Below are 20748 nucleotides of genomic sequence, written 5' to 3'. Positions count from 1 at the left end.
TATTTCTACCTTAAAGATACTGTTATTTTTTGTATAAATTCAGGTCAGCATGGTGAGGCAGATGGTAGCACTGTTACAGAAAAAAAAAGGGTTGCAGGTTCAACATTTATTTTCTTTTATTGTTATTTTTTAAAAGGTTGTCCAAAAAGATGTTTATACATTTTTTCATATTTATGAGTCAACTAATCTGTAATGGCTAGAAGTGTTTTTATAAATCACACCAAACACAAACAAATCGATTTACTATTCATCCAAAAAACACGTATTTGCACATATTCATAATTAATCATTGTAAAATATTTAACTTTCTTAGATCCTAATAGCTTTGTCCGCTACCACATTGTTTATTTATTTTTTTATTCACTTATTTATTTTTATTTCTGGCTGCAACTATTGTAAACTTTCTTATCTAATATCCAATTTCCACAAAACAAAACAAAACAAAACAAAACTAAACTAAACTAAACTAAACTAAACTAAACTAAACTAAACTAAACTAAAGGTTCGGGGGAAAAAATCATAGTAAGATTTTTAAATGACTACATATTATTAATTGATTCATTGTTGAACTCATTCACTGCCAATGACGACTAAAGTCATCATTTGCATTTTTTTTACTGTGTGGGCATCGGAACGAGCCCCCGCACCGTGAGAACAAACATCTCAGTTCTAAAGCCGATCTTCATCCGCATACGTCACACGTCACGTGATCAGGAAGCAGAAAAGATCGTTTTGGGCCGCTGCTGTAAAAAAAAGTGAGGCGCGAACCGGAAAAGCTTCTGCCGATCACAATTCAACAACGGGTTATGAAGGAACGGATATCGCTCGAAACAAGCAGATTCTTCCTGATGTAAGAGGTGAGTCTCCTCTTTGCTTTGGTTGTTTTGGCGTCGACATCATCCTAGCGCGCAACGTTCTGCGACTCTTAAAAAAACAATAAAAATGTTGACAAACGCTGGCAGCGACTGAGTTAATTATTATTTAATCATAATAATTTTATTTAAATTAGGTGCACTGTCAGTGTGCCCCAGGTCAGCTGCGCCAACACTGTAGCTCATCAACGGTGTGTGAATGTGTGTGTGAATGGATGGATGATTCACTGTAAAAGGTTTAGAAGTCCTTTGACTCTGAAAAACGCAGTACAAGTGCAGGTCCTTTATCATTTACCATAATTTAAAAAATCAGGCTTTATTTAAAACAAACATAATGAGAAATTTTAACTTCTGAAACAAAAAAGTACTTTAGTCTCTCTGCACCCCCGACAAACCCCGGTCCCAAATTATAAATGCAGCCTCCTAAGAAACGCTCCACTTAATGATTATGAGACGCAGCTTCCATAAATAAACAAATGCATCCATCTGTATACAGATGGGCCAGGAACTATTACAGTAGAGAATACGTAAACATGTAAGTGCATACACAGACACCGGCCATGCACTCACTCACGTAAACACAGAGACATTTACTGTTTAATCTATTTAATTGAACCTGACTTTGAATAACTAAACAAATGAGGAAATTCACGAGGGGCACTCGATCCCTTCTTGGATAATGGATTGGAGATTCCTTTCCCATAGGGGCGTTTGAGCAAACAAGACCCAGTAATCTCTGAATTGATGAGTTGACTGCATCAAATTTCTCCACTAAAGAGCCTTTGAGCCCCTGATACAGCACTGGTAGACGGCCAGAGAGTCAATTTGCGGACACGGGCAGAACTGCAAGCTTTCTCTGGTTTCACTATCAGGGTGGTGATGTGCTTCAGGATCACAGGATAAACATTTAGGAGGTCCCTGCTTCATAATATTTACTCTATGATAAAATAAAACACAGCTGTGACAAAAGATTTTATTCAGTTTTTTTCTTATCATTTAAATATTTGGAATCACCAAACAAATTTCAATAATCAAGAGAACCTGAGATGCAAAATGTTATTTTCAAATGATTTTGTTCATTTAGGAGAAAAAGCTACCCAGACCAGTCCTAAACCCCCAGAATGACCAGTTACTTTCTCAGTGGCCTAGTGGTAGAGTGTCCGCCCTGAGACTGGGAGATCAGGGGTACGATTCCTGGTCGGGTCATACCAAAGACTTTGAAAAAATGGGACCCAATGCCTCCCTGCTTGACACTCAGCATTAAGGGGTTGGATTGGGGGGTTAAACCACCAAATGGTTCCCGAGTGCGGCTGTGTCTGCAGCTCGCCGCTCCCCCAGGGGATGGGTCAAATGTGGAGAGCAAATTTCGCACACACATCAGTGTGTGTGACAACTAATGGGACTTTAACTTAACTTTAACTTTACTTGCAAAGTTGAGGTAAATTTCAGTAGCCAAACCCAGGCCTGATTAGTGACAGTTGTGTAGATTTATGACATCACATCAACAGAACCTATCTGAAAACATGAATTAGTTAAAACATCTCAAAAAGCAACAAGTTAAGTCAAGTTTCAGAGAAGTCATACACTTGTTATTCCAATAAATCTGCTGTGGACTCTAGTATAAATAAATGCCTTTATTTAGTCGTCATCAGTGTAAGAGGAAGTGGAACTAAGAGTGGGGGGCAGGAAACAGCAGGATTTGGAGTCTTGTTAATATTCATGATATACGAACATCTCACCTCTGATTGGCTAACAGCAACACAACTGTCCTGTTGCCTTCGTTCCCCATTCTTTCACGAGTGAAATACTACAATGTTCAATCTCCACAAATAACACAAGCCTGAACGTGTTCCACCATGTTGTTGAGAAGCTTCCAGTTAGCTTCCACTAGCCGAGATGTTCTCTGCTCTCTCCTGGAGGCTAAATGAACAACAGACTTTGCAAGCAAAGGTGTGAGCTGGCTTTTTCTGACCCGCGCGTTTTTCCGGTCTATTTTCTTTCTGGAGCCAATGGAGGAAAAAGGAGTTGAAGACTATATTTTCATGTATTTTTATGCTCTGCATGCATGTGAAAAAAAGAACAAGTACTTCTCGTGAACATCACTTTTAATAAAATGTTATGAAACTAAACAACAAAAAACAAAGAACCCAGAACATCAAACGTACTGGAGGCCTCACTTAGGTAGGGTTAAGGTCAGAGGTCATGGCTCAATGAAAGAAACAGAAGGTGGCAAAAATGACTTCTCTAAGGTGAGAACCTCTGCTGATCAGATAGAAGACAAGATCCCCGAGACTTTTGGGGAAATATGCCGTGGACTGATGAGACACAAGTGGGACTATTTGATAAGTGTGTGTCCTGTTTCATCCGGTGTAAACTAACAGCATGTAAAAAAAAAAAAACATACTAACAGTCAAACATGGTGGTGGTAGTGTGATGGTCTGGGGCTGCTTTGCTACTTCAGGACCCTAGAAGACTTTCTGTAATTGATGGAACAACAAGTAGAAAATGGTGAGGGAGAGAATCTGGCCTGTCACCTTCAACAACCTGTTCACGCTGGAAAACCCTCCAGTGCGGATGAAATCAAACCATTCCGCAAAGAAAGGGTCAGAATTCCTCCATAGTGATGCAACCACAAACCCTTGTTTGTGATTGCTCCAATAAAAATTTCACGATCAATTTCTAAAACCTGAAGCGATTTCAGAGGCTCTTTTAGATTATTTTGGACATATTTTACCAACTGGAGAAAATAAAATAATTAAACTCCACATTAACTTAGGTGGCAAATTTATTAAAGTCCTGCCATTTAATTATGAATCACCATCATTACCAGAGGGAATAAATAATACATAAAACATCTTCCACGTAAACAAACATATACACCACACCCTCCCCCCATCCCACTCTGCTACGGTTCTTTTTTGAGGTGGTTTCCAGTACAAGAAAACAAACAAGACACATCTGAGAACACACAAATGCATAGTAGTCATTGGACCCCTAGGTACCGTTTGTTAAGACATCTACATTTTCTCCTAATTCCCGGTTCAAGAATGTACAAAGTTCTCATGCCCTGGTTCTTTCATACATGTACGTTCAACAAGGGGTTTGTATAAAAATAAAGTCTCCACAATGATATATATTTATATATATAGACATTTGGCAACAACCAGACATTTAAGACCTGAACATGCTGAGGGGGAAATAAAACACCTGCAGGATGAGATGTGAACAGAAAACAGTCCGAAAAATGAAAATGGTTTTGAAGTTGGTAAAAACAGCGTATAGTGGTGTGTTTTGTTATAGTTTATGTCTTGAATGGGGGGACATGTTCTTCATTGCCTTCATGAAGATGGCAAGTAATAAATGAATTGGATATTTCTGGGATTACAAAGCCACAGTTCTTTGAATCAATTTTCCATTTCTTGACGAACAGAAGACACAGAAAATAAAGCAAAGGAAATAGTCAAGTATCTTTGGACCAATCAAAACTGCCCATGGTCCACCTCATCTAACCAGGATGCAGGACTGGCAGGGAAATCTGGGTACCCACCGCTGCTGCCGGTGGATAGGTCGGAGCTGGGGCCGTTTGCCGCTCCCATAGAGCCTCTGACGCCGGGGTTGATGCCAGGCCCACCGCTCTGGGTCAGGATGGAGAGGCCAGAGTCGGGGTAAACAATGGTGGAAATGAGAGGCTGGTGCCTGGGGAGTGTCTGGAGTGACCCAGGAGACTGGGGGAGGCCGTAGGGGCTGCTGGACCGGATGTCGTGGAACTGGTCTTGGGAGGGAAGTACGCCATGTTCCAAAGGGAAGGAGCCATGGTTGTTGCCCCCTTGACGGCCCCCCATAGCAGGAGAGGACTCACTCAGGCTGCTGTAGATGCTGTTGTTATGGCCGAGCTCCGACATGGGGGGCTCATCTGCAGGACAGATGAAGAGATGTTAGTCAAATTGCCTCTATAAACAAAGTGATTTAAAGAGAGACCGGGCAGTTTTGGCTTACTTTTAGCACCCCCTAGTGTCCATTTGTAGAACCAACTGCAAAACCAATCTCCTCGCTATACGTTCGTCCTTTTAACACCTTAATTTAACAGCTGACATGTCTCCCCAGCCTTTCTTAGAGTCTACAGGGGTGATTAATCACCAAATGAAACAAAACAGCTGTGTTCATGATCTAAAACATGCAGGAAACGTGCTGGAACCAGACTGTAGCGCCAGGTATGACAGCTCCATTTTTTCTAAGTCCCAACAGAGCGGCCACCCGTCTGCAGGGGCTGGGTGGCCTTTCATTAACCCTGTAAAGGATAATTTTAGCACATACTGGCTCAAGAAAATGGTTTAAAAACATGAAAAATTTGCTAAGTCTCCCTTTCTGAAAATTTTCTTGTCCTGCAACAACATTTTTGATATTAAAGGAATCATTATTTCAAATGTTGGTCTGTTTAATATTTTAAATTATTTTGTTTTGAAGAGGTGCTATTTAACTAAATGGCATTATTTTGGTTTATTTGCTGAAGTTGCTTTGTGATTTCTATCTTGAGAGGCGCTAAGTACTGTATTGTTTTCTTCTTTAAAATGTCTGCAATAAAAAAAAGATATAAACTCAAAAACACAAGAGAAAAGCAAATCAAAATACCCCCCAAATTGTTTAATCGTAAACATTTAAACAAAATGCTCTAATTTTATTCAAAAATGATCGAAATGTAAGAAACATGTGGAAAAATATTCACGGACATTTTTACATAATAAAGATACATTTTAACTGCATTGTAAGTTCTTTTTTAAAGAACCAGCAATGCAGTTAGAAAAGCAACACAGCAAGAACATACCAAAGATGTTTAAAGATACATTTTTCTAAAATGTGTGTGTTGTTCTACACTTATTTTAATGTGTGCTACGTGAAAAAAGATTTTGAAATATGAAACTGGGAAAACTATATAGGGCCATTTATTTCAGCAACTATCTCAGCTTTATTTCTGAAAATGTAAATAAAACATTTGAACCTGCTTTTGAACATGCGTATTTTTGAATAAATAAATGGTCTATAGGTCTATTTTAGAATTATAAAATACAATTTTAAAAATTAAGAAATAAACTTAAAAGAAACAGACTGATGTCTATAAACTGCATGATTTACATAATTCAACCTCTTTAGCTTTCATTGTGTCTCTGCCCTAAAAACATATTTGTAGGTTTTTACCAGACTCCAGACCTTATTTTTATTGCTACTTTTTAATTTTGTTTTTCACAAACAAATTTCAGAAATTTTTATTAACTTAGATATTCCACTGACCTGTTTACAAAACCCAACTCTTCCAGAATACGTCTGTTTAAAGGAGTTTCAGCATTCCTTATACAGATGTGATTCAAATGATTCAGCAGCAGGAATGTAACACTTTCACTTTCATGTTCAGTAACTTCTGTACTTTGATGTGCTGCACCTTTTGTTCACAAGTTACCTGTGAAGGACACCTCAGCATCGCTGTCCATGCCCTCCTCCTGGATGCTGTCTTTGTCAGATTTTGAGCTCCCTCTGGACCTCTTCATGTTGCGGAAATACTGGCCCCACCTCTGCCTCCCAGCATCTTTCTTCAACCGCTTTTCTTTGGCTCTTCTGTTCTGGAACCAAACCTAGAGCGTCAAACGCATAAAACGTCATTGTGATGGAATATTTCAGTTAGAGAGGCAAACAGGTCAGAAAACAAGAATAATACTGCCTTTATGAATTTTACTTTATAGTGTAATACAAACAAAGTAATGGGAATTGATTTTGTTTAGACAGCATTTGTGTACGTTTCAGAAATATTTAGAAAAATTATGTTAATAATTTCCGTCTCGGATTATTAAAGTTTTAAAATTTAGGTTTGAATATTTTAATTATCGGTCTCTGTAAGAACATGAAGGTGTTTGCCTTGGCATCTGTTTGCAACTTCCCAAGCTTTGGTTCCACTTCTGGCATTAGGCTAAATTATCACAAAAAAATCTGAACTTACTGATGCTTAAGTGCTTTACCCGGTTTCCACAGAACATATAAACGGTGTGTGATGGGCGCTATTTACCCGTGAGCTCACCTTCCCACCAGAAGCACAAAATAGCAGCAATAGCGTTACAAACAGCCGGTTCCTAAAAAATGACCTGCCAATGCAGGACCATGCCTGATTTAGGCAGTTTATGTGTGACAATCAGTTCAGTTCAGTTCAGTTCACTTTATTTCAAACATATACATTCACCAACATTTCATAAAAATCATTCCACGCAATTGTTTGAAAAGGAGTAGGGAGAAGTGTATACTTATTTAGCCCTACCCCCTCAGGTTTACATCCTCATCATCAAAATGTAAACAACAAAACAGTTACAATGCCTTCAAACCCCCCCCCCCCCCCCAAAAAAAAGCAATAATAATAAATAAATTAAATTCTCATGTTCAACTAGAACTATATTTAGATTTTCTAATTTTCAAGGAGAAAGATGGCAGCATGTACCTACAACGGTTTGTGGTTTGTTTTCTGTTCAGTTTATTATTTTTTTCGACTGTGGAGGTTTCACTTTTTTTACATGTTAATCAGCTGGAAAACTGCACCTGACTTTTATTTAGAAAGTTTGCAGTTATTTTACACTGCTTTTGTGTTTGACTCCCTGTCACATTGTTTTATTTTTTATTTAACCGTTATTTAACCAGGATAGAGACCCACTGAGGTTAAGAACCTCTTTTACAAGGGTGTCCTGGCCAAGAGGCCGCAAAATTCCAAACAGTTACATCATAATGACAGTGATAAAACACTCAATCATTAAAAGCAGTTACAAGTTACTAATGCAGTCTCTGAAGCTTTCAGTTTGGTTTTGAAGGCATTTAGTGAAACCTGCTCAGTCATTTGCCAGGTTTTCTGCAGCTGGTTCCAAGCAGAAGGAGCAGAGCAGGCGAAGGCTTTCTTTCCTAACTGTGTGCGAGCAAAAGGAACAGAAAATAGCAAAGAATGGGAATCAATATTTTTTCGTGTGATTAATGTGCAAATATAAGGACGTAACAATCCAAACACTGCCTTGTAAATAAAAACATACCAATGATTTTGTCTTCTAATTGCCAATGACGGCCATTTCACTCATGAATATAATTCACAGTGATGTGTTGTGGCTCTACAGTTTGTGATGAATCTCAGAGACACATGGTTAACCGAGTCCAGTTTTGTAGCACAGTTAAAGAAACATTCATATATATAAGATCACCATAATCTAGTACAGATAAAAAGGTAGTAGTGACAAGTTGCTTTTTTCCTTCAAAAGAAAAACACGACTTATTGCGGAAGTAGAAACCCAGCTGTAGTTTTAATTTTTTCACCAGTTTATCTATGTGAGATTTAAAGGTAAGGGAGTTATCTTTCCAAACACCTAGGTACTTATACTCATGGACCATCTCTACGACTTTCCCTTCCAGTGTGATTACTTCACGAACACTATTTGGCATTTGTCTATTTGTAAAAAACATCAACAAAGTCCTCTCAGCATTAAGGGTTAGCCTTAGCTGATGTAATGAGTGCTGGACTACATCAAATGCTTTCTGCAGGGATTCAACAACCTGAGAATGTGATGTTCCAAAACAATAGATAATCATATCATCTGCATAGTAATGCATATTAGCATTTTTAATATTTTGGCCCAAGTCATTGATGTACAAGATAAATAGGAGGGGCCCCAGGACTGAGCCCTGGGGCACACCCCTCTGGACAACCCCAAAATCAGAGCAAAGATCCTCACATTTAATACACTGTGTCCTGTTAGTCAGGTAATTTGAGAACCATGCTACTGAGTGTTCTGACAACCCAAGGCTTAGTAATCTGTTTATTAAAATAGCATGGTCAACGGTATCAAAAGCTTTAGACAGGTCTATGAACAGTGAGGCACAAAACTGTTTCCTATCAAGTGCTACTATAATAGCATTTACCACCTTCATAACAGCTGTAGTAGTGCTGTACCCTTTTCTAAAACCCGACTGACATTTCGAGAGGATGTCATTAATAGACAAAAACTCTTTTAGCTGAACACTGACAAGTGACACCATTATCTTGGAAAGCACACATACATTTGATATTGGCCTATAATTTGTCAAAACTGCTGGATCCCCTCCATTTAATAATGGTAAAACGTATGCTGACTTCCACACTGATGGAATTTCTTTGGAATTAATTGAAAGATTAAAAAGAATTGAAAGTGGCTCTGCCACACAATCCGCTGCCATCTTTAAAAAATAAGGTTCTATTAAATCAGGTCCAGGTGGCTTTCTGTGATCTATGTAACTTCATGCACTGTAAAAGGTTTGAAGTTAAAAGGAGCTCCAGAAGAATTTGGGGGTATTATGCCAGATTTTATCAAAGGGGTTCCTACAAAATTAAACAGGGAACCCACCGAAAGAAAATGTTTGTTAAAACAATTTAAGATTTCGAGTCTGTTATAAACTGGAACTGAATCTCTAAGAACGAATGTAGGTAAAGCCTGAGAAATCTTTTCCACAGCAAAAAACTTGGTCACTTTCCAGAACCTCTGAGGATCTTTAAGGTTTTCTGTGGTGACCGATAGAAAATATTCAGATTTAGCCTTTTTGATCAGGGAAGTACATTTATTTCTCAGCTGCTTGAAAACAGACCAGTCAGTAGTCACGTCTGTTGTTCTTGCCTTGTCCCAAGCTCTATTTCGTTCATGTATCAAGTTTGCCAATTCTGGTGAAAACCAAGGATTTTCACGGCCCTTAATCCTACATTTTCTTAATGAGCATGTCGATTTACAATTTGCATAAAACTTTCTCTAAAAAAAGTCCAAGCCAGCTCCACATCTGGCAATAAATCTATATCTCCCCATTTCACTGCTGATAAATCATGATGAAAAGCTTGCTCATTAAAATGTTTAAGATTCCTCTTACAAATTATACGTGGCTTACATTTTGGTATCTTGACATCCTTACATACTGCAACAACACAATGATCGCTAAGATCATTACAAAAGATGCCAACTGAAGTAAACTTGTGTGCCACGTTTGTTAAAATCAAATCAATTAAACTTGACTTTTCTGGATATTTAAGGTTCGGTCTAGTAGGCTGGTTAACTAATTGGGTAAGATTATTAGAATCACAGAAGCTTTTAAACTCATCAGAAGTTGACTTTGTCCAATCCCAGTTTAAATCCCATGCCAGAAGTAGTTCAATATAAGATAATTTAGACAGCAACTGTTTTAAAGTATGTAGTGCCTCTTTGGGGGCAGAAGGAGGTCTGTAGCACCCAACAACTATACTTGAAAATGACTTTGCTATTTCTATACTCAAGGCCAAGAATTTCATTTGTTTACAAATAGATTGTGATATAGACATTAAACCCATCTATATTAATGTCTTCATTTGTAATAGATTTAGTTAGCCAGGTTTCTGAAATTATAACAATATCAGCCCCTGTTGCCAGATTCTGACCTTGTTCATTTTATTTAGTAAACGGCACACATTTAAATGAATGTATTTAAGACCAGATAATGATTTAAAATCAGAAAGAGTTTTAGCACGTTGTGGTTCAGGGCCTGGGTTTGGTTGTACATTCCCTGACAGAAGTAGGAGTAAAACAATCAGCATTCTTTGTTTTACATTTACCTTTGATTCAGTGTTTTGCTGCCTAGGAACTATGCTAGTATCTCTATTAAATGGACAAGTAAAATGATCATACAGAACAATAAAACTTTGTAGCTTAGGTAAGTCTCTGGGCAGAACTGGCGATAGATTTATATCCTGCTCAGATAGAACTGGTAATGGTTTTTCAGTCATGAAAGTCATAGAGTAAGCTCCTTTGTTACCATTGTTTTTCAGATTTGTGTGAATGTCAGAAGATCCAGTGTAATGTGTCCAGAGATAATTGCTTGGGCCGCAGTCCCAGCAAACCAGTAGGCTTATAAGAGTAACTATTAGCGCCATTGTCCACCCTATTTAACTCTTGACAGTGCTGAATAGTACTGACCTCCGTGGAGGGCAAGTCTGGCAAAAGACACAAGGTGCAATCCTAGAGCCGGTTTGCTCTAGGTAAACCCAGCTAGCCTGGGTTCAGACTGGTTAGCTCCCAGACGATGTAGCAGGCCCAGTCTCTGTTCGATTTGCTCCAGGAGATGTAACAATCCCAGACTCGTGTTGACTCGCTCCAACAGCAAACCCAAGCTGATCCACCCCAGGAGAACACAGCAGGCTTAGGCCCGATAACTCCAATCAAATGTCTGAAGGCTCAGGCTGTGTGGTTCCAGATGAGTGAAGCAGGTACAGACCCGAAAGCTTCAGAAGGACGCAGCAGGCCCTGACTTGAGTGGGTTTACTCCAGGTGAACACAGCTGACCTAAGCTGGTCACCTTCGGAAGGAGATAGCAGGCACAGGCCCGGAGTTCCAGATGGGTGTGGTAACCCAAACTCAAACCAGTTTGCTCTATGAGAGTGTAGTTGGTTCAAATTTCAGTCAGAAAGAAGGCTAAAGCTTGTTCTAGCCCAGCCAGTTTGCTTCAGAGAGACTTAGTCTTTTGTCTGCTATAAAATCTTGTTAAAACATATAGGATAAAAAGTCCTTAAAAATGGTGAACTCAGACAAACAGTTCTCATTTCACATACAAAGGAGGTGCTGCCATCTTGGATTCAATTATGGAAGATAAGCAAATGAAAAAACAGACGAAGTGTAAGTCATGCATCCCTACACTTCTGGAACACTTCCAAAACATAATGCTTCACGGCCGGTGGAAATGCACCCATCCACTGTAAAGGTGGCTAATTGCTGTGTACTGCACTTCAAGGGCGTCACGTTATGCCTTCTTTTCACCAGACGTCAAAGCGGCATGTATTGTAATACCTGCATTTTACCCACAAGCTTCCTTTCAACCGGGCGTGATTCAGATGGGAAACGGGAGCAAAAGCGTTCCACACTGCTGGTCCCGCAAAGTCACAAAATCACGGGAGAATTACAACACCACGCGTGATTTCAGAAGTGTACACAATAACAAGCAAAGAGAAAGGCAACTGCAGGTATCCAAAAAGGTTTGTGGTTTATTTTCTGTTCTGATCACATCAGCTACAGGAGATTCACAGGAAATGACGCATGTTTATCTGCATGTGACTTTTATTTAGAAAGTTTCCAGGTGTTACACACCACTTTCATGTTTGACTTCCTGTTTATCCAAAACGTTTCACTTTTCTGCTGGCGGAAAGGAATCTGCCCACTATAACAGTGGCAAAGTACATTTTGCGATGCTTTCACGTCCAATGGAAAGAAGGGGTTATGCATCCGCTGGAAAGGCCCAGTAAGAATATTTGGGGGGGGTGGGGGGGGTGGGGGGGCACAGGGAGGTCCAAGCCTGCACTGGCCCACGTTACACTTCCCCTAGAACTGCCCCTGTTCATAATCCAGACAAGTCTGAGTCTAGTGTATATAATTTCTTTGAGCACATTTCAAGCTTTTCCTTCACTGAAACAAAATTAATGTTCAAGGATTGTCTGAACACAACTTTGTGCCTTTGAGGGTCCAGGAGTGTCATTATGGAGCAATCATGTGACCAGGTTCCCCTACTTTAAATGTATCACACACATAATGAACTTCAAGTCAGAGACAAGTCGTCTTTTCCCACAGTTAGCACCTCAATACCTGAAATTATTCAAAACATCCAATTAAAATATATTTTTGCATGCATGGTCTAAACTGAAACTTTTCACACTTTTCACGCTTATCTTTATCCTTCCCTCAAAAGTAACCCATTTAAGTCACTTGCATGCAGCTTAACATTATTCTTAATGATATTCCTCCCTGAGTGAACCCTCTTAACCCCTTCCCTTCCCCTGAATAATAAGGAGCATTTTAGTGGCTTCTGTCCCTGCTTTTGTCCTTGCAAATAAAACGATATATATGACCAACACCTAGCAACCAGAGAGGGGCTCTTCAGCAGCAGACAATATGCGAGGGCCCCCCTCTTAGTATTGTTAACGAGGCTTCACTTAAACCGCGCTGACTTTCATGTAGACTTCATTTTACTGCATCTAGTTGTAAATCCCCCAAACACATCCCTTATCTGTACAGGACTCTCGTCCCACAATTGTCTCCCCACAATAAAGTCAGGACACTAATGGAATCATTCTTAATGGATAATAATACACTTTACCTGCACGACCCGCATGTCAAGGCCCGTCTCGGAGGATAGCTGCTCCCGGACGTGGCGGGCTGGTTTTGGAGAGTTGTTGTAGGCGTTCTTCAGCGTTTCCAGCTGCTTAGCGGTGATGGTTGTTCGTGGCCTTTTTGCAGTTGAGTCTGCTTCTGAAAGAACGACACACATCATGTCAGACAACAGGAAGGAACACAATGACAGCCCTAACTTATTCACAACTGCCCTTTCATGTTTTACATACATGCTCCTGCATTTATGAGCATTAGTTTTGCAATAATGCTTGCACATCTCCTCACAAGTAATGCACCCCCCCCCCCCCCCCCCCCCCCCCAATATAAGCTAACTGAGCGGTCTGCCCCATCGGGCATCAACCTGCATGCTTTGGCCTTTTGTTAAAGGTGAAATGGACCATTTTTACTAACTGAAGATTTCAGTGAACATACTTTCATTCCTTGTTTTATTGAAAGCTTTGCCACAAATAATAAAGCACTGCTATACGCACTTACAATTCGACAAAATGCCGCAGGTTTTTCTCCCTGCTTAATGCTACAATGCAGATTTTGTTTAAAGTCAGTTTATAAATGTGACCTTTTCATTTTTTTAGGGCCTGATTTACATTTTTACACATCCTTAAGCAGGCTGATGCCCCATAACACAATTGAAACATTTAATTAGAGGTTAAACATGACTTTTTTCTTTATGGTGAACATTTTTATCTTGATGCTTTTTGGAGTAAAATATAATATAATTTGGTCAAATCCCTGAAAATGATCAGTCTAAGCATACTAATTGTTAATTTTTTGTGTGCATGTGCATTAGCTGCTAAGAAAATTTATCTTTTTAAATCAAAGAAATAGAAAATATACCATCATAAACATGGCAGACACAGCCGTTCAAAAGTTGCATAAATGTGTATAGAATATTAATCTAAATCATATTGTTAGCTAATAAATCTCACTTTGAAAATTATGAGCTTGATTTTGTGAGCAAATAATAATGACTGTTTTGAACCAGAATATTTACGATTTTTTGTTTCAGTCCAGTTTTTGGTTATCTTAACTTCTGAATTGGTCAATAGTTGGCTGCATGGGTCAATGTGGTTTGGTCTGAATTTGACTCATGATTTGTGTTCCTTTGGTTCAGTTCCTCAGCGTCCCAGTCTTTGATAGGTTCACCAGTTAGCAGCTCAAACGTCCCTTTAATCACACCCTTCTGTTTAAAAGCATCCTGATTTCAGATGCTCCTGCTTAGCTCCTGTGTAATTGTAGTTATTTGTTATTAACGCTTAAGAGCCTAAACACGTTCAAATTAGAAAACATGTTGGATTTAATAAATCAAGATGTAGAAAACTGAAATAAAAGGAAGTAAAATACTTTTTTTGATATAAGCAAGAAGCAATTTTGCAGATACTTGAAATGGGCTATGACGTCACCAGGTCCATAAGGGTTAATAAAGTACCTGCTGCACCAACAACTAGAACAACAAATCGTTTTATACCATAATAAAACTCAATTAAAAGCTTTCAGTAAACCACCACCATGGTTACCGTTTTGGGTGAAAAAAAATCTGCTGGCAGCCATGTTACAGCTTTTTTTAAACATGCTCACTGATCTTTTTAATTTTTTGCACAACTTTCTCTTTCCACGTTAACCCCTGCACGTGATCCCCTGTCACAGTGATTATTGAAAGCTGAACCCTTCAGGTGCAGAGCGGAAGCCTCCACTTCCCGCTGCTCACTATCGATTGGGCTGCAGGCAATGACGCAGTCAAGCCGGAGAGTTTATGGATGATCTCACTGTCACCACCTGCACCTGCATTTAATAATGATTCTCAACACCTTCTCTCTCTTTGCCCTGTTTGCGCATCTCACCTCTCTGCTTGGCGGTCTCATAGTCGGCCTTGCAGACCAACCTGCTGTCCTCCATCAGGTAATACTCATCACCTGTGGCCAGCTGCCTTTTGCACACGATGCAGGCGAAACAGTGCAGGTGATAGACAAAGTCCTGCGCTCGCCGGACCACCTGTGTGGGCGGGATCCCCTGCTGACAGGCTGCGCACTTGGTCCCGAATCTCCTTTTAGATAGGACAGGTTCGTCATTTTTACGCGGAAGCATTTTGACTATTGAAGGCAAGACTAAAGAGCTCCAGAACACTCACTTGAAGAAATCGTCTTTGCAGTAGACGTTGTCTCCCCTGCTGAAGCACTTGTCCGCCAGCTGCGCCTGACAGTCGCTGCATTTCAGGCACTTGCTGTGCCAGTGGCGGTCCAGCACTTTGAGGATAAAGCGGTCCACGATGTGTTGATTGCAGCCGGCGCACACTGGGATGTCTGCAGGAGACAAGGCGGAAATCACTGCAAGTCAAGAGGGGAAAGCGATCCTGTTTACGCAACTTCTGCACGCAGTTATACCGTAGTTAGCTGTGAGCACAAACGATGATCAGCACCCAAATAACAACAAACAATGCTATTGCTAATTGCCATCAGTTTTCTGTCCTTTTCTACAAAACTGAACACGTATCTTCAGTTGAAATTTGACTAGAATAAGAAAATGATAAACCTGTCATTAAAGATTAATTTTACAAGAAAAGGTTAAAAAGAGACAAAATCATGTCTGCCCAGTGATCACATCAGTTCTGGAAGTGTTTAAGGATCTTCATTTATGTAAAAAACCAAATAACTATAAAAACAAACAAACAAAAAAACAAACAAAAAAGCACTAAACATATTTTTAAATATAAGGAGAGAATTTTCACAAAAAGGGACATGAAACACCTGGTGTCAGCTACATTAATTATATAATGCAGAACTCGTCTATTAAAAATGTTGAAGCCATTAATAATAATAATAATAATAATAATAATAATAATAATAATAATAATAATAATGAAGTTTTTTTATTTTAGAGAAAAGTAGAGAAAATGATCATTTACTATGGTCTTAGTAGGTTAGGAACCTAAAGTATGCATGCTTAATTAACAATATAAAAATGTTTAAGATGGGTTAAGATCATTTGCAAGAAATATCCCAAAACAGATTGATCCCATAAAGACCCCCCCCCCGCCCAAATATGTAAACTGATAAATGAAATGATTATATATGATCAGTTTCATTATAATAATTTATAAAATATCACGTGAAGAAGCTTTATGTATTTTTCTCTGTTATATGACAAAAATACCCAAAAACTTTCAAATTGTGATAGAAAAATTGTCCGATTTTATTGTTAATTTTTGAAAAGTTAAAGGTCGTCGCGCGTAATTAATCCTTTGGTTACCTCAAATACTACAAATATGTTACAATAATAATAAAAAAACGAGGATAATGATATTTTTAAAAGGTTAGGTTATTCTCCACTAAAGACTCTGCGTGTAAATCTAAACTAAAATCAACGGAAGTAAAAAGGGGGGCATGCGAAATGCCAGATGAGACATCATCCGGCCTCTTTATTACTAATTAAAAGAAGCTCGAGCGCTTCGGGGTCCATGCAAGGAATCGCGCAGCCATTGTTCTGATCCATGAAACATTGACGAGCCATTTCGTGTTGCATCAGCGGCGGGGCCGCGGGTTGGGGCGCGTCACGAGCAGGTGGATCCGGGTCATCATTAATTCAGATCGCTCGGTAAAACTAGAAAGCTGCGGCCTGTGTGGTCTCACAGCTCTGACCGACATCAAGTAGGCCGATTTGCAAAAATCAAGTGTGTGTGTGTGTGTGTGTGTGTGTGTGTGTGTGTGTGTGTGTGTGTGTGTGTGTGTGTGTGTGTGTGTGTGTGTGTGTGTGTGTGTGTGTGTGCGTGCTCGTAAATGTTTAATTAGAGGTTGAAACGTTTTTTTATTTATCATTTGCTTCCAAACAGATATTGATGATTATGATTTAATTACAAAGCTGTTACATCATTTCATCATATTTGTCACTCATTCCAGATGCTTGATGCTGCACAGAACGAATGTTTCACGAAGCAAAATGGCCAAATACAAACGAGCGAGCTGAGAATAACTGAATTCATCTACAAGCTCGTGCGTAAAACGAAATCAGAAAAATATTTCATTGAGTTTAAGGTTAAAACCCTCCTCTGATATAAAATACAAACTCCTCCCCGTTTTATCAGATTTGAAAATATAAATATTGTATTTTCCTAACACAAAAATGACAAAACATGAACAACTCTTTCCCAAAGGCCGGTTGTACACCCACAGACGCGCACAGACGCATTGTCCACAAACTAACAAACCGAACAAAGTGATAAAATGTGATCCTTCCGTTACCTTTGCGCAACTCCTCGCTGTGCGACAACAGAGCAAGAAGCATCTCTGTGCTGCTTGGAGCCTCTTTGGGAGAACTGCGCTCACCACGTCCATCCATTGCTCATGATTTACACTCACATTAACGCAAGCCCGACGCGCTCATCCACATAAACACTCACACAGAAACACACACCCGCGCGCGCTATAGGACAGGTATTGTCGAATTTGAGCTGCAGGAGCCTCAGGAAGTGAGCACAAGCCCGCGTGGGTGCGCTGACTGGAGTTTGCTTTTATGCTTCGCCTGTGCGGGATTACGCTGCGCCGTTTCCCCGGCGACAAGCAGATAGATCAACATCACCTTACAGAGCACCTTACCCGGAAGGAGAATGAGCAGGAGGTGAGAGGAGCAAGGCCAATAGAGTTTCAGAGGTGCTGGGTGCCAAAGATGACTTTTGTTTTGTTTTTAGGTCACCAATATGATCTGAACTGACTTCTAGCAATTTTATCGCTGCTAGATCTCAGTTTCTCAAATAATTCTACGTTTAATCTGAGGTGGCCATCACAAGAAAAGAGAAAAGTAGTTCAGTATAGGATTAAAATGTAAATGGGTCTTCTATACAATTTCTTAATATTTATCAAATAAACACATTGTGAACCTACACCAACACAGGAAACGACAGAACTGATAAAACATTTATATATTTTTAGAAATAAAAAAGATAAATGTTATATGAAATGTGTGAAAAGCTTTTGTTTTCCTCCATATTTCACTAAAATAGATTAGAATGCTGTGCATAAAGGAGAATCTACGCACAGTCAGTGTGTAAAATAATTCACCAGTTTATTATTATTATTATTATTATTATTATTATTATTATTATTATTATTATTATTATTATTATTATTATTATTATTATTATTATCATTATTATCCAAACCTATTTTCCGTTTTACTGAAACGTTTTCCAGTGTTATTAATATTTGAAAACAACTAACACACTGATCAGTCACAACCAGCTTATTTTAACATCTTAAATCATTATTAAAATAAAACGTTATTTCAAAATAGACCTGGAAGATTTCTGATTGAATTACATGCGCGCAGTCTTCGTCTCCTGCGCGCGCGGAGCTGGAAGACAAGTGTTTATTTAGGGGAGAGATTGGCTGTTCAATAACATGTTGATCGGGCCAGCACCCCAATGAATTTTATTGACACTGATCTTTGGCACAAAAGAGCGCCTGGGGAAATCACGGGTAGTGGCCACAACCGGCCGGACTCTGATGAGTCTAAAATCAATGTCCCATTTGCCTGAGTCTCAGAAGTATATGAAACGCGTTTTGGAGAAAGGTGTGGGGTTCATGGAAACCCCCCTTAGATATATTTTTTAAACTTTTCAGCATTGTAATAATTTTATGTCATATTGATCGCTCGCTTTTGAAGGAGGGTGAGTGGACAGTAATGTGACAACAAAGCCATAAAACGACCATCAGAGTAATGCTTAAGGGGAAAGTCGCAACGATGATCAAATAAATCTGTTTTGCTTTATTTGTTTATTTTTAAAACGTTGCATCCAAACAAACGGATAATTAGGAAGAAAAATCAGCACTTTTAAAATGGAATTTAATCGTGTTCATTTCCTCAGTCCTGAAGAGTCTTGAAGCTGAAGCTTTTCCTGCAGGTGTCCCTCTTGTCGGGACAGAAATGAGACACCTGTTGGGTTTCGCAGGAGCCGCGGATGGGAGTGGCGTTTGCAGGCTGTTGGGCTGAGGACGCTGATCCGGTGCTGCGTTCACGTCCACGCGCTCTCCTTGCGACTACAGGCGGTGGTGTGAAATGACAGCACGCGCATGACATCTGCTCGTGCGATTCTCCAACAATGAACTCTCATTACGGATTCATAACGTCTCCAGCAAAGGCGACGCTGCAACCTGTCTGTTCGGAAGCAGGTTCGGGATGTTTTTACCTCCACTTTTCATCCCTTTATGTTAAATTTTCATTACTACAAAAATTAATCAACATATGTTATAAAAGTGTCTGTTTACAACTTATTACGCAATTGCATGCTCATTATTAATATTTAGGTCCTGCTGAGCTGCATTAGTCACCATTTCACTCCGATTCGTTCTTGGATCTCAGCATAAACATTTTTTCCCCAAATACCTTTACACATGACTAGATACGTGTGAGTCTTACCTTGGCCAGAGTTATATCGTGAAAAACTTGCGCTGCTTTGACAACTTGATCCCGGATGCTCCAGCAGCATTTTTCAAGAAGTGAGGAAAGAGGCGAAATAGTTCTTTTAAAACAAAAATAGTAAAAAGTTTCAGTTGTGGGTTGTTTTTTTAAATCCTTTTGAGATCAAATTGAAATCTGCTCGATGGTAAGCTGACTAAAAAAACTGTAAAAAATAATTTCGGAGGACCTTTCTCCCAGCTCCAGCCACCAGGACCGGGACTTTTGAACATTCATCAAGTTGATTCCTCACTGATGAACCAGAAGTGAGATGCTGGTGGCTCTAGAAAAGCGTGTGTGACCATCAGCGGAGTCAGCTGACCCGACAGTGAGCCCAGGAGTCGCTTTAACCCGAAATACCGCTGCCTCTGTCCAGGGTGCTGAAGAGAATGGGAGTGTTCTCTGAACCGGCTGCAGGGGTGTGTGTTGCTCCATCACCCCCCTCCGACTACATTTAAAGCTCGCTTACACACAGACCAGCCTCCAGCCCCCTCCATCCTTATCTTTGTTGTGTTGCACGTGTCTGTCTTTCAAAGACGCACAATGGAGCAATTTGTTGCCGTGCACTTCCACCGTCGCGTCTCTCCTTTGTTCGGGTAAAGATAGGCGTAGATCACGGACCGTTATCTTGGTCCCTCGAGCTTTGCTGACTTTAAAACCCAAAGTAGCTCGTCTGTAAACCTGTTGAGAGTTTGAAGGAAAACATTTCTTAAGGCAGAATGTGGATGAAAACAAACGCACGCCGATTTGGCTGGATGCCATGTCCTAATAAACTGGGTCTGAGCCATTTGTTGCTTTCTGACCCACAGCTTTGATTCAGTTTTCCTCACCCAGCATGCCAGCACACCAGTGCCAATTAGAACCAGTACTGGGCCAGCCAATTAGATATTAAACCCTCAGCATCAGTTACACACTCCTGTTTGGTTTTTCTTTCAGATGCTTTTCTGAAGGAGAGTTTTCATCGACAGCAAGACCCAATAAACAGGCAAACATTGGTGTGTGTAGAGGAACACTTTCTAAATCTAGGAGGATGTTTAGGTTAACTAGAATCCCAAAGCCAAAGCAGCCGGAGGAGCTCAAAGCACAAAAACGCTGCTTTTCCTTCTCATGTCATCCACAGTGACAGGAAAAGCTTCTCACACTCGACTCACCTGTGTTGTTTTTTAGCAAATATGGCTTTTGCACTCAAGACTGAAATTTTAATCTTGTTTTTCTCAGTGGAATGATGATTAAATTCAAATACAAAACAT

The 20748-nt window shown here is 39.7% G+C and overlaps 1 protein-coding gene across 5 annotated transcripts; it reads right to left on the bottom strand.

Moving 5' to 3' along the window:
* Positions 1–2959: 2959 nt before the first annotated feature.
* lhx3 (LIM homeobox 3) lies at positions 2960–20008 on the bottom strand. 5 transcript variants are annotated; one of them, XM_054744404.2, is made up of 7 exons: positions 19689–20008; positions 19460–19562; positions 15180–15375; positions 14893–15095; positions 13020–13171; positions 6325–6496; positions 2960–4785 (listed from the first exon to the last, which is right to left on the bottom strand). In XM_054744404.2, exons 2-7 carry the CDS (start codon positions 19527–19529, stop codon positions 4352–4354), a joined length of 1227 nt encoding a protein of 408 aa, XP_054600379.1. In that variant the 5' UTR covers positions 19530–19562; positions 19689–20008; the 3' UTR covers positions 2960–4351. The 5 variants fall into 5 exon arrangements, with proteins under 5 accessions (XP_054600379.1, XP_054600378.1, XP_015798295.1 ...); XM_054744403.2 differs by having other exon boundaries at positions 19460–20007; XM_015942809.3 differs by having other exon boundaries at positions 15180–15351; positions 19460–20005.
* Between the last annotated feature and the right edge of the window lie 740 nt (positions 20009–20748).

This window comes from Nothobranchius furzeri, chromosome 6, assembly GCF_043380555.1.
Source record: "Nothobranchius furzeri strain GRZ-AD chromosome 6, NfurGRZ-RIMD1, whole genome shotgun sequence".
NCBI lineage: Eukaryota > Metazoa > Chordata > Actinopteri > Cyprinodontiformes > Nothobranchiidae > Nothobranchius > Nothobranchius furzeri.
The sequence above is the reverse complement of the archived record's forward strand: the minus strand, read 5'-3'. Positions and strand labels throughout refer to the sequence as shown.

Excerpts from the sequence above, each read along its gene's own strand:
- lhx3 (XM_015942811.3), bottom strand. The coding sequence starts at position 17,383 with ATGGATGGACGTGGTGAGCGCAGTTCTCCCAAAGAGGCTCCAAGCAGC. Across the intron at positions 15,096-15,179 it reads TGCAAAGACGATTTCTTCAA|GAGATTCGGGACCAAGTGCG; the intron begins GTGAGTGTTCTG and ends CCTATCTAAAAG. Across the intron at positions 13,172-14,892 it reads TGAGACCGCCAAGCAGAGAG|AAGCAGACTCAACTGCAAAA; the intron begins GTGAGATGCGCA and ends TCGTTCTTTCAG.